Source organism: Bactrocera neohumeralis, chromosome 4 (genome assembly GCF_024586455.1).
Source record: "Bactrocera neohumeralis isolate Rockhampton chromosome 4, APGP_CSIRO_Bneo_wtdbg2-racon-allhic-juicebox.fasta_v2, whole genome shotgun sequence".
NCBI classification, from domain to species: domain Eukaryota; kingdom Metazoa; phylum Arthropoda; class Insecta; order Diptera; family Tephritidae; genus Bactrocera; species Bactrocera neohumeralis.
Genome location: NC_065921.1, coordinates 64850493 through 64863455, shown reverse-complemented (window position 1 = coordinate 64863455; position 12963 = coordinate 64850493). Strand labels below are relative to the sequence as shown.

Below are 12963 nucleotides of genomic sequence, written 5' to 3'. Positions count from 1 at the left end.
CAAGTTCTCGTAGGCATAACGCTAGTAATTTATAGAAGAGCAGGCGGGCGGAATGTAAAATGATTTAAAGATTTTCGGGAATTATCAAAACTAAGTAACTAAGTAACAAGTAACTAAGGGCTAAGCTTGACTGCAAAGTAGCATATTATATTATAAATATTTCTATTTGAAAAGTCCAAAGGTGATATTGATATCATTGGCCTCAACAACCGCGCCGTTAGTTCTAGTCCAGTCATTTAAGCTTAAATTAGGTAAGAATCTCGGAATTCGATATACCCATTTATATGTCTGCAAATACTTGTATGGTAGGGTATACCTACCATATGTAGGTTTTGAGACAACTTTAGGGTGTCAATATACAAGTATTTACAGCCATATAAATGGGTATAACGAATTCCGAGGTGAACTTACTCGTATAGTGACTGGACTATTCTGCTTTCTTCAGACTGGATAAGGAAACAAAGCAAATGGGTCTGGGCAGTGAACGAAGGCAAGACAAAATATCTCCTCTCATCAAACAAACACCTCACTGACAGTCATAACTTTGAAGTTGTACATAATTTCGTCTATCTTGGAACCAGCATAACAGCAACAACAATGTCAGCCTCGAAAATCAACGCAGAATAACTCTTGCCAACTGATGAGTCGACATTACAAGTTTTCGAGAGAAAGGTTCTGCGAAAGATTTATGGTCCTTTGCGCGTTGGGAAATGTAATGTAAAGTCAATCGGATTTCGTAAGTTTTTGTATTAGGTATGTACATACATATAGTATGTACATATATATGGGGCTAGACAAACTGTTGATTATATCCTATTTTTTACACAAGGGCACATGATTAACAAGAAGAGATGAAGTTAACTTACTCCACAGAGCGATCTTTATTTATCGTAAAAAATCAGAAATATGCTTTGTGTTTCACATATTCGTTATATGAGACTTAATAAGTTGTGGTTAGATAGCACGCTTTGAATGCTCTAATTTTGCAAAGCTTTGTTCAGTCACCTTCAGTGTAAAATGAAAGAATCAGATGGAAATTACATTTGGAATTCACACCCTAAAGCATGTCGAAAGAGATCTCTTTACGATATTCTTTTTCAAAAAAATTCAGCTTTTTCGGAACGAGTCGAACAAGAAGGCGTTTCATACCCCAAATATCCACCAAAATCATTTGAACGGACTCGCGAGAGATGTCGAGCTCTCTTGCCATCTCTCTAATACTTGCCGGACGATTTTCAAGCACCACGCCCTTCACTTTTTCAATATTTTCATCAGTTGAATATGTCGGTTGTCGTCCAGGATGTTTTCAGCGATCTCGACGGCCTTTGAAAGCTTTGTAGAACTCGTAGGCTTTTGTTTTTGATAATACTGAATCACCGTAAGCCCTTTCCAACATAGAAAGAAACTTTGAGATAAATTCTTTGTTCGATATTTTGATCCATTGTAAAAATAGCAGCACACTATTGAGGTTGCTGTAAACAAACTGGTTGACAGATTGTGCTCACATTTGCCACAGTAATTAAAGACAGTCCTACCAACATACCAAAATATATTTTTTTGGAATATTATTTATGCGGAGAATTTAAATACAATATCCGGTTGGTTTTTTTCTTAATTTATACTTATGTATGAAATTCGGCGAATAATCAATGAGTTATAGGAAAAGATCATCAAAGATCATGAACATTTTTTGCATCGATTTCTAACAAACCCTTCTGAACAATTTTGAATTTACTGAAAGTCCTTATGTTTCCAAAGTGTTTCTATTGTGAGTAATTATACTTTTGGTAGTTTTCAACTTAACCGTTATATGGCGGGGTTAACTTTCGATTTTATCCATTTTCACATTATATGAGGAGTTGCTGGGAGGTCTTGTTATCAGCGTTTCTATTAAGGAACGGGACCACATATTTTGCCAATTTTTAAATCACTTTTTCCATATTTTACTTCGCGCCAACCAAAGTTATATTAAAAGCATCCTCCAATGAGAAATATGTGACATAAGCTCAATCGTAGATGTTAAATTTAATACATATTGTATCACAAATTTTTACCAACCTAAACGGTTTAAAGTCAACTGGAAAGACGGAAATCACTATGTAGGGTATGTTATAATCTCGAGAAGCGACATATTCGGCATAAGATTTATTAAAGTGACGAAAACCATTATAAGGAGTATACGGTACTTGGGCAAATCGTAGACTAAATTGACGTATTTCCGGCATTACACTATAGTTTGTCCAACATAGCTCAGTTAATTTTGCTAAAATATCTTTTGCTCCTCATACAATCGCGATAACTGCCAAAGTACAGAGCCGCAACAATTTCCCCAAGCCTTTAGCTGGTAGCTCATGTAAAAAGGACAAAGAAACGTTGTTGGCATCATACAAGGCAATCGGCCGGGCGGTCTTAAACTACATCGCACCGATATGGTCGCATGGATGCAGTGAAACGCAGACCAAGAAGCTTCAAACGTGTCAGAACACTCTACTCCGAAGTAAAATAGTATGGCTCTTGATGTCTCCTGACGTCACTTATATAGCGAGGCCCGTATGCTCCCGGTTAAGGAACACATCGAACTTTTCTCCAAGCACTTTATGTTCGGATCCTTTTGCAGAAACCATACAAGATACATAAGTATAGTATAAAATGTTCGGTTACACCCAAACTTCGCGCTTCCTAACTTGTTTATTATAAAGTTTTTTAACCCTTGTTACCACTTTTTCCATTCTTACGAATTGTGAGCGTATGTATATGTATAACGTTCAGCTGCATCTGATCCGACCCCTTCCTTATTTTTTTGGTTTACATTTGAATAGGTATGTCTGTACAAAATTTACATAGAATAATATAATATCTTGCTGTATGTAAATAAGGGGAATCCCCCAAACAATTTCACAGGTTGAGCTATAAACTTAAACTTTCAGTTAAAAAGAAATATTTATTGCGAAATATTAAATAATATTGCTACAACAAATCACTTAAATTTTAAAATTGTAATTCATTAAAATTGACAAGATAAACTAATATGGTTATGGATAACAAAGTAAGGAGTTTTGATAAATTTTAAAATAGTGACCAGTGCTGTGCCACCAGCGCGGTTGTTATCAGTCGAATTTTATACATTAAAACTTGTAAAATGGATCAACTATTTTGGAATATAAACAATCTTATTCTAATTATTACATATTATATACATATGTATATACATACGTATACATATTATTATATATGTACTATCCCGCTTATTTACTTAGATGGGGCATAGGAGTTGGCGTAGTTATCCGATCGGATTTCATTGTGTTAGTTTACATTACACGACCATTAACGCTTCACTACGCTCAGACAGCACCGAATATAACATTGTGGTTGGTCGTGGCGCTGGGTCGTTAGGAATTATATTAGGTGTTATACAGTGCATTCTGAGTTAAGTGCTGAACACAATGAGCGCGACAGACTGCAAACGACATCTGTCAAATATTAGAATACTTACGTTCTTAGGGACACAGTTATTGAGGCAGCTGCACAACTACATAACTGTGTCCATAAGAACGTGTGTATTTTAATATTTGACAGATGTGGCTTGCAGTCTGTCGCGCTCTATGTGTTCAGCACTTTGTAGGTAATTTAAAGACAGTAGGAATATTTCTCCTAATAGTATAAAATGAAAATAAATAAAGAACCAAAAAATGCTGACTGAGTTGCAATAAAGAAAACTTGTCTAAAATCTTTTCCATATACATACATACATATTTCGAAGCATTGAAGATCGCAAACTTTGTTATTGCATATTTTTTAATAAGAATGCAGCGCACAAACAACATACATAGATATCGTGGATAGAAGTGTCGAGTAGCAGACAATTTATGTTGAATTTCTTTGCAACAACTGAAATTATTTATGACGTCACATATATTTTTTAAAATCAAATTTATATTTTTAATTAAAAAGAAATATTTCATATCTAAGAAACAAAAATAATATAACATAATTAAATTAACTTATTTAAAAGCGAAAAAAGTTATATGGCCCTTTTTCTAAAATTATACGTTAAAGTTACTGTTAATGGTCTTGTGGCCAATTCACATAAAACTTTTGCTTCGCTTTGCGCCAGACAATTGCTTTGAGCTTCTTCCCTTCGTTGTTTCAATATGAACTATCACGCAAAGCAAGGGAGTTGTATGCGCATGGAATTTTATTGATCTTTTACGCCTTTTTAGCGTCTGGGATTATTTTTAAACAAATGTCTTTAACGTATTGAAGTTTCCGGTAGTTGTATATTTGTTAACCGGTTCTTCTGACCATTAATCGACCAGAGTTAAAATATATCGATTAATTTTTCAATGTCTTATCGTGCTACAACAAATCACTTAAAAGAAACGAACATATGTTGATTGCGAACTTTTTTTATTTTGTGTAACAGCATAGAACTGTTTTATATTTCGGGAATTGCGAAAATATTTGTAATATACATATTACGAATTGACAGAACGTTATATCCAGAAATTATAATCACTAAATTATCAGTGTTTATTATCGAGAAATATATAGAGTGTGTGTCAGCCATCTAAAACTGCGATATTATGGAAACATTACTTCGAGCTACTGTAGGGCTTAATGATTTTCTACTTGAAGTTAATACACCACCTTGCTCTAGGGAAACGCGGCTGTCATGGTTTACGGAACGTGAATTGTCACAAAATTTGCAACATCACATTTGGGACCGCGAATCTGGTTTTAACCGATATAACAGACGTGGTTCTATGCCTGTATTAACGCATGAGCAGGAGTTTTACAAAAGCTTTACACCCAATTTAAGTATATTGAATGTTGGATCAACACTAGGTTTTATACGTAAATTCACACCTGATGGCAAGCTGCTACTAAGTTTCTCCGTTGAACACAATTGTTTATGCGTATATAAATATATTGGCGTTGGAAGAGTTCAACATGCTTTATACGGTATAGTGGACGATGTGGTGTCAGCTACGGATCAAACTGGTGTATTACTTGCTAAACAATTGTTTCCACTACTTTGGACAATACCAATATTTCCTGATAATCAAACTGATTGGCAATTACATCGTGAATTTAGCATTTTCATTGATGAGGGACGTTATGTATTGATAGCGACCAAAAATATAGCGGCTCATATTAATATTCCCCGCGAATATTATTTGAATTTTCCCGATGTATTTGATGATTCTGACATCTTTGATTTCGCATTTCATTTGATAGACTTACATAAGGGTGTTATAAGTGATGTATATAGATTACGTGATTATGTGTTTTTATCGCATAATTATGGTGTCTCAATTGCTGGTAACACAATTGCAATATTATCGCGGTGCCGGCAATGTATTGACGTATTGGAAGTACGTGAAGGCAAATTTTATATAAAATATCAAGTTAATAGAGAACAGGAAACAACGAGAAGAGAAGATCTGGAACATGAGTTACAAACAAACGGTGTGCCAGAGCCGTTTATTAAAGGAATATTTTCACCATTAAAGCAACATTGCTTGTCATACTTGTACAAAGAAGCTATAAGCAATGAAATTGAAAGACTTGCAAAATTGCGTATATTTTATAAAAACTTTAAAGTTGTAAGTTTCAAATGAAATAACTTTTGTATTTTATTTACGTTTACTTTGAAATATTCATTATTTTTATAGTATGAAGAAATGTTTATTGCGAAACTGCAACTTGTTGATGAAGACACCCTGCTATTACGATACGAAATCCCAAAAAGATCAACGTCATATGATGCCGCTAATGAAAACTATACTTCACACAAGCCTAATTTCAAATTATTTGTATTTTATTCAATATCAGAAGATTCAGTATTTAAAATCTATCGTGATAACTCAACGGAATTAATCTATTTGCAACGACACTATTACGATTATTTTCGTAATGTACGTTCGGCACAAACTGGGAGACCACCAGCATCATGTGGCAATAACCCGTATTTTCAGAACGCATTTAATTGGTGCGTATTTATTCATGTGAAAAAAAACAAAAAATTAAAGTATTAAAAATCCCGAATATAGTTTAGTAATAGGCACTAACATAGCAGTAGCGGTAAATTAAATTAATTGTTTGTACAGTAGCAATTTGATAAGAAACAAAGGTGAACAGAATCTTTACTAAATAATAACAGTAAAATTGCGGTTTATATTAGTTTAGCTGAAGTATGAAATTTTAGAACTAAAACAGTATTGCTAATTATATTTGTACATTATTTTATTCCATTAGCGCCTTTCAGTCGAGCGGTGATGTGAAGAAAGCTGCAATGCGGCTCAATAGCAATCTTCCATTTAATGCGCAAGGTGCCTGCTGTTCGCCCTATTTTAACTTCAACATGTTTGACTATGATGATCGGAGTATAACTGCACTGGAGGTTCCAAAGATTTTCAATCCAAATCCAATACTTTTTAGAGATCGGTATACAAACGTTTTGAAATTTCGTTTAATTTTGGAGACATCACATTTAGCTAGAAATAAACAAAAGCTCCTCGCCTCATTTGTTTTTCATCCATACGAACCGTTTGCAATAAGTATCCAACAAGTTGGAGTTAGTTCTTACGTCTTTAATTTTCATATATTTTCTGAAACAGTTATTGTAAAACCCGGACCAAGAGTACTGAAATATGATATATGGCCAGATTTGTGTCCAATCTTTCATACTTATAATTAAATTTTTGATGTCTTCCACATTATAAATGCAATATGTGATGTAAACAAAAAGTTTGAAAAACTAATATTTAGTTTTTTGCAACTCTTTAAAAGAAAAATAGTACAATTAGCTGAAAATTTTAACCAATTGACAATGACTTTAATTAGTTGATAAATAGGTAATAAAAATGTTTTAAATAATACCTAAAATAATAAATGTAATTGTAATATGTGATGAACAAACTAAATACTTAGTTCTTTCAACGTATTTTAAAAAAAAAAATTGACAATGACAATAATTAGTATTAAAATTAGTAATAAAAATAGTTTAAGTGAAACTTACTGTCAATTCATCTAAAACAAATTAAAATAGGGTTTTGAAAGCGATTTGCCTTACATGTCGAAATGGTTCTCTACAAAGATTTTATATAACGTCTAGTAATTTTTATATGTATTTTCAATATATTTTACAGCAAAAATTTATTAATATGTAAATATGTATGTATGTCTTATTTTTGATAATTGTAAAGAAAAGTTGTGGAATATACAAACATATGTAAAACTAAAACTTTTATACTGAAATGTTGTAAAATGTCCAAAATCTTATCTTCCAACGATATAAAATACTCTAATTTTATACAAAACTAATTAAAAACACGTATGGAGAATATAAAATATCGCAATTTAACTGTTTAATTGCAAGGAGACGGATTTCTAGAAGTTAAATATGCGCGAAACTTAGTTGGGGTTAGCTGTGAAAATTGTGGTTGCTCATTAATGGTTTTTACTTTGTATGTAGACTTTTAAATATTTGTAAATATACATTTTCTGCACAAAGCGTGTTGTCCTAATATGAACAACCAGATTTCCTTCGTCTTTCCTTTTCGCGCGCTTTACAAAAAACTACAAGTTGCCTTAACAAAAGTGTCCCTGTCTGAAGATGCCCTAAATGTGTTATTTTGGGTGGCCGCACTGGTAAAACAGCTGTTCTATAATAAACAAATTGCATTTGATTCCGCGTGAAGTTTTTTTCTTCTGAATGTTTATATCGACAAATTAGATTTTACGACGCTTTAAACAGAGAAATCATAAATTTAAAAATGGATGTGAATGCGTTTTTGGTTGAAGAGCTTTCTAGCAATGATGTAAGCGAATCGGAATTGTCAGAATTCAAAGAAACGCAACCATTAAAGGTACTGGACATCATAGCACCTGATGATTGTAAACCGACGAGTAGCACAAATATTTGTGGGAGTGATGCGGTTCCTTTAGCAAAGCATAGTGAAAGTTCAACTGTAATAGGTGGTGAAGGTGAAGCTGCTCTGATAAAGCGTTTTGTGAGTGGCGAAGTAGAATTTCCCGACTGTTACACGAAACTTGAGCCAGGCGAAGAAGAAGAATATGATGTCGATAAATTCGAACTGGAAGCGCAAGAACAACAGAAGTATATTACTGATGTGGAACAATCTACATCCCAGCAAGCGTCTGCAAAACGTCACAATGATTACGCTTTTATGGAACACAAAACGGTGGATACCGATTTAAGTGAACCAAATTGGCGCAGTAGGACAGAAAGTACCGGTAGCAGTACTGGACCTAGCATACCCAGGCGGCGTACTGTACTTAATGCAGCGCTACAGGGTCTAATGGGTGAGGCGAATTTAAGTTTTGCACGTGGGCAAATTGATATCGCAGAAAAAATATGCTTGGAAATTATACGACAGAATCCACTAGCTCCGGAGCCATTTTTTACGCTGGCGGAAATATATGAAACACGAAATACTGAAAAACATTTGTATTTTTTAACACTGGCGGCACATTTGAATCCACATGATCGTGATCTATGGATACGTATATCGGAATTCCATATTGCACAGGGTAATTTACAACGTGCGCGTATATTTTATACCAAAGCAATAAAAGTATGTACTTCTTGTTTTTTGTTGAATTTATTTTTATTAGTATAAATTAATTTTAACCCCGTAAGGCAATGCCCAGAGACTACGATTTGCGTTTGCGTAAAGCACGTTTGCTGGAATTGATGAACGAAACACAAAGAGCTATGTTGACATATTTAAAGATGTTACCACACGTACCACGCTCTGAATCGGAGCTTTGTCTGACGACAGCCAAAAATGTTGCACACCATTTTCATGGTATTTCAAAACACGCCATTGCGCTTGAAGCTATGGAAAGCGCTTATCAAATTTGTGGTGATCGTTTTACACTTGAAGATCTCAATCTGTACATGGATCTACTCATTTTCAACAAGGGATATGCAAAAGTTTTACGTTGTTTACGCGCGCGCACCTCACTCGAATTGGAAACAGAGCAAGAAAGAAATTTAGAACTGATTTTCTTTTGTGTCATACCTGATGATTTTGTACCCGATTTTCGTGCCAAACTATGTGTAAGTTTAATACACTTGCATGCACATCATTTGCTAGGTTATCTTATACAAAATGTACACGAGCACATCCCCTTGACAGATGATCGCTTAGATTTGTATATTGACATTGCGGAGGCACTAATGCAAGAGCACAAATATGCAGAAGCTATAGAATTGCTACGCCCAATAACAGATGGCGACACGATCGAGTGTCCGGCTTTTGTTTGGCTACGTCAAGCCGAATGTTTGCGTAATTTGAATCGCACCAATGAGGCAATAGAAAGTTATACGCGTGTTGTTGAGTTGGCACCATTTTGCTATGAGGCTAAGTTCACATTGTCGGCACTACTCAAACAACAGGGACGTCACTTGGAAGCGGTGAAAGCGCTTGAACAATCGGGTGAATGCGATGGACAACCACTAAATGCGCGTTTGCTTTATGAACGTTGTGTAATGTTGCAGCAAATCGGTGAGATTGACGAATTCCTCGAAGTCGGCTATGTGCTCTTGGCGCGACATTCAATTAAATTGCGCAATCGTGATGAAATGCTCGCTGCGGCGAATGGAGGCAGTTTTTACAATGCAGAAGGTCTCAAGGTTATATTGCAAATGCGAAATATCACAGAGGATACGGACAAAGCATTGCAGGTAAGAATAAATTTGTAAGTCTCAGCATCATTCGTTAATGACTGCTATTTTCGATTTGATAGGAATATCTTAAAGTACCGCAGGAGAATTCCGATCTCACTATACAAGATGAATTTCGACTATTCCTCGAGTTGATACGTGTCGCCTACGAACAACGTAAATTCAGTTGCATTGAACGTATCTGTTTTGGCATGGTGACCACAAAGCGTTTCACGGCCTACCATATCGAATTGGAACGTATCATAATACTCGCCTGTTACTTCAATGACAATTGCGCCATTGCGTTCTCCTATTTGCGTGAGTTGATTTCGAAGAGTCCACATAATATCGCCCTATGGAATTTACTTTCATTGCTGGTGCAAAAGGGTCAAGATTTACGTTATCATCGTTATGTGCGGCGTCTCGTACAGCGTCATCCCACGGAACGTCAATTGCGTATTTTCTTAGCTCACTATCATCTATTTTGTTGTTCGTACAAATATGCATTAAATATCTATGTGCCATTGTTTAAAGAACAACAAACACCGATACATGCGCTCTGCATTGCCGTGATCTTCAATCAATTGTCATTGCAACGTAAAGTATTACGTAAAACTGCTGCCGTTGCGCAGTCCATTGCTTTCGCCCAAAAGTATGCTACACTGCGTGCAGGCGTTGAATGGAAGGTTGGCTCTACAACCACCGGCACTGTAGCTGAAGCATCAACATCGAAAAAAGAAACAAATGCTACATGCAGTGCTGTTGAACAAGAAATTTGTTATAATTTTGGGCGCATTTATCAACAGGCTGGCCTAGTGCACCTAGCCGTGGAGTATTACGAGCGTGGTTTGGCCGCTCAACATCCTTTGATTGATGAGCATGAAGAGTATTTGGGTTTGCGGCAAGAAATTGCTTACAATCTACATCTGATCTATAAGGCTGCGGGGAATTTACGCAAAGCGCGACAATATCTCTATGAGTATTGTGTTGTATGAACTATGTAAGAAATAAGCGTTAAATTTGCGGATGTGGATAAGCAAATCAGAGTGTTCCCAAGCCATAATAACTAAATTTGAATTGTTTAAATTCTTAAATGTCACAGCAGAATCTCGATTGAATTTAGCGACGTTGCCTTGTGGGATAATATGTATGTATGTGTAAGTACATATGTTCAAGGCGTTGACCATAAAAAATGTTTTCAACAATTCTGTATTTCAATTCTGTAATTCAGTTTTGAAAATTTGTTTGACATACATACATATATTAAATATAATTTTTTATGAATACATAAAATTAGCAATTTTAATAAAAAAATTGAATTCAAAAAATTAAAGAAAATAATAAACAAAAAGAATTTCGCATTAAAAAATATTTAATAAAAATAATTAAACAAAAAAAATTTAATAAATTTATTCTAAAAAAAATGTTAATCCAAAAATTGGAATAAATAAAATAAAATAAAAAAAATAAAAATTGTAATAAAGGATGGAGGATGGAGTCATTTGTAGAAGTTCACGCAAGTGAAGAAAGTTCTCTGATGGCCAGAAACGATTCTTTTACACATGGCTCAAGCAGCTCACAACTTCCGGTCTTTGACCAAGTATCCTCTAGGTAGCCTAAGAACATCCGTTCGAAGGCGAGCTAAAGTGAGAAGGCGAAACATCCCCTACATAGGGTTGTGCGCTGGGTTTGGGACCCGCCACGTAAAAAGCTCCCCCAATGAACGATTACCAACTGCCTCGGATGAGAGACCCCCCCTTTTGATGACGACCATGGCAAACGAAATAAGGACTACGATATAAGGGCATGCACCTGGAATGTGCGGACCCTTAATTGGGAAGGTGCCGCTGCCCAGCTGGTTGATGTCCTCGCAAAAATAAAAGCTGACATCACCGCCGTCCAAGAAATGCGATGGACGGGACAAGGACAGAGACGAGTAGGTCCTTGTGACATTTACTACAGTGGCCATATAAAGGAGCGCAAGTTTGGTGTTGAATTCGTGGTGGGAGAGAGACTCCGTCGCCGAGTACTATCATTCACTCCGGTGAATGAACGTCTAGCCACAGTCCGCATCAAAGCGAGGTTCTTCAACATATCCCTGATTTGCGCCCACGCCCCGACGGAAGAGAAGGACGATGTGACCAAAGATGCCTTCTATGAGCGCTTGGAACGCGCTTATGAGAGCTGCCCCCGCCACGATGTCAAAATCGTGCTTGGCGACTTTAACGCCAGGGTGGGCAAAGAAGGTATATTTGGCACTACGGTCGGTAAATTCAGCCTCCGACGACGAAACATCCCCAAATGGGTTGAGGCTGATCGACTTCGCCGGAGCCCGAAATATGGTTATCTGTAGTAATAGATTCCAGCACAAGAAGATTCATCAAGCTACCTGGCTGTCTCCGGATCGAAAAGCCACCAACCAGATCGATCATGTTGTGATAGACGGAAGACACGTCTCCAGTGTTCTAGACGTGCGTACGCTCCGAGGTCCCTAACATCGACTCTGACCACTATCTTGTTGCAGCCAATATTCGCACCCGCCTCTGTGCAGCCAAAAACGCACGTCAACAAACACAAGGCAGGTTCGACGACGAGAAGCTGCAATCACAACAGACAGCCGAACGATTTACTACTCGACTTGCACTCCTGCTCTCTGAGAGCACTCGTCAACAACTCTGTATAAGGGAACTGTGGGACGGTTTCCGGAAAGGAGGAGGAGTGCCGTGTCGCAGCGGAGAGAAAACAGACTGCCTATCTCGCAACGTTACGATCGACCACAACACGTGCGGGATGGGATAGATACCGAGAGTTGAAGAGTGAAGCGAGACGCATTTGCAGACAGAAAAAGAAAGAGGCCGAAATGCGTGAGTACGAAGAGCTTCATAAGCTGGCCGACTGGGGTAATGCTCGAAAATTCTACGAAAAAATGCGGCGGCTTGCAGAAGGTTTCAAAACCGGAGCATACCCTTGTAGAACACCCAAAGGTGATCTAGTCACTGCCCTGAGCATATTTAAATTATGGAGGGAACACTTCTCCACCCTACTGAATGGCAGTGAAAGTAAAACGCCAGGAGAAGGCGAACCCGATTTCCCAATCGATGACGATGGAGCAGACGTTCCATTGCCCGACCATGAAGAAGTTCGAATAGCAATTGCCCGCCTGAAGAACAACAAAGCGGCAGGGGCCGACGGTTGCCGGCCGAGCTATTCAAACACGGCGGCGAAGAACTGATAAGGAGCATGCATCAGCTTCTTTGTAAAATATGGTC

The 12963-nt window shown here is 36.9% G+C and overlaps 2 protein-coding genes across 2 annotated transcripts; both read left to right on the top strand.

Annotated features, from left to right (window-relative positions):
- The first annotated feature begins 4393 nt into the window (after nucleotides 1-4393).
- On the top strand, nucleotides 4394-7389 carry LOC126756241 (DET1 homolog). Its single transcript, XM_050469172.1, has 3 exons — nucleotides 4394-5606; nucleotides 5676-5992; nucleotides 6259-7389. Exons 1-3 carry the CDS (start codon nucleotides 4584-4586, stop codon nucleotides 6698-6700), a joined length of 1782 nt encoding a protein of 593 aa, XP_050325129.1. The 5' UTR covers nucleotides 4394-4583; the 3' UTR covers nucleotides 6701-7389.
- A 286-nt stretch (nucleotides 7390-7675) lies between these two features.
- LOC126756231 (general transcription factor 3C polypeptide 3) lies at nucleotides 7676-10987 on the top strand. Its single transcript, XM_050469152.1, has 3 exons — nucleotides 7676-8600; nucleotides 8666-9715; nucleotides 9778-10987. The coding sequence occupies exons 1-3, from the start codon at nucleotides 7779-7781 to the stop codon at nucleotides 10687-10689; spliced, it is 2784 nt and encodes a 927-aa protein (XP_050325109.1). The 5' UTR covers nucleotides 7676-7778; the 3' UTR covers nucleotides 10690-10987.
- The last annotated feature ends 1976 nt before the right edge of the window (nucleotides 10988-12963 follow it).

Bases quoted from the DNA above. Each gene is read 5' to 3' on its own strand.
- LOC126756231 (XM_050469152.1), top strand. From the start codon at position 7,779: ATGGATGTGAATGCGTTTTTGGTTGAAGAGCTTTCTAGCAATGATGTA. The intron at 8,601-8,665 runs GTATGTACTTCT...TAACCCCGTAAG, and splicing joins TTTATACCAAAGCAATAAAA to GCAATGCCCAGAGACTACGA. The intron at 9,716-9,777 runs GTAAGAATAAAT...TCGATTTGATAG, and splicing joins ATACGGACAAAGCATTGCAG to GAATATCTTAAAGTACCGCA.
- LOC126756241 (XM_050469172.1), top strand. From the start codon at position 4,584: ATGGAAACATTACTTCGAGCTACTGTAGGGCTTAATGATTTTCTACTT. The intron at 5,607-5,675 runs GTAAGTTTCAAA...TTATTTTTATAG, and splicing joins TTTATAAAAACTTTAAAGTT to TATGAAGAAATGTTTATTGC. The intron at 5,993-6,258 runs GTGCGTATTTAT...TTATTCCATTAG, and splicing joins TTTCAGAACGCATTTAATTG to CGCCTTTCAGTCGAGCGGTG.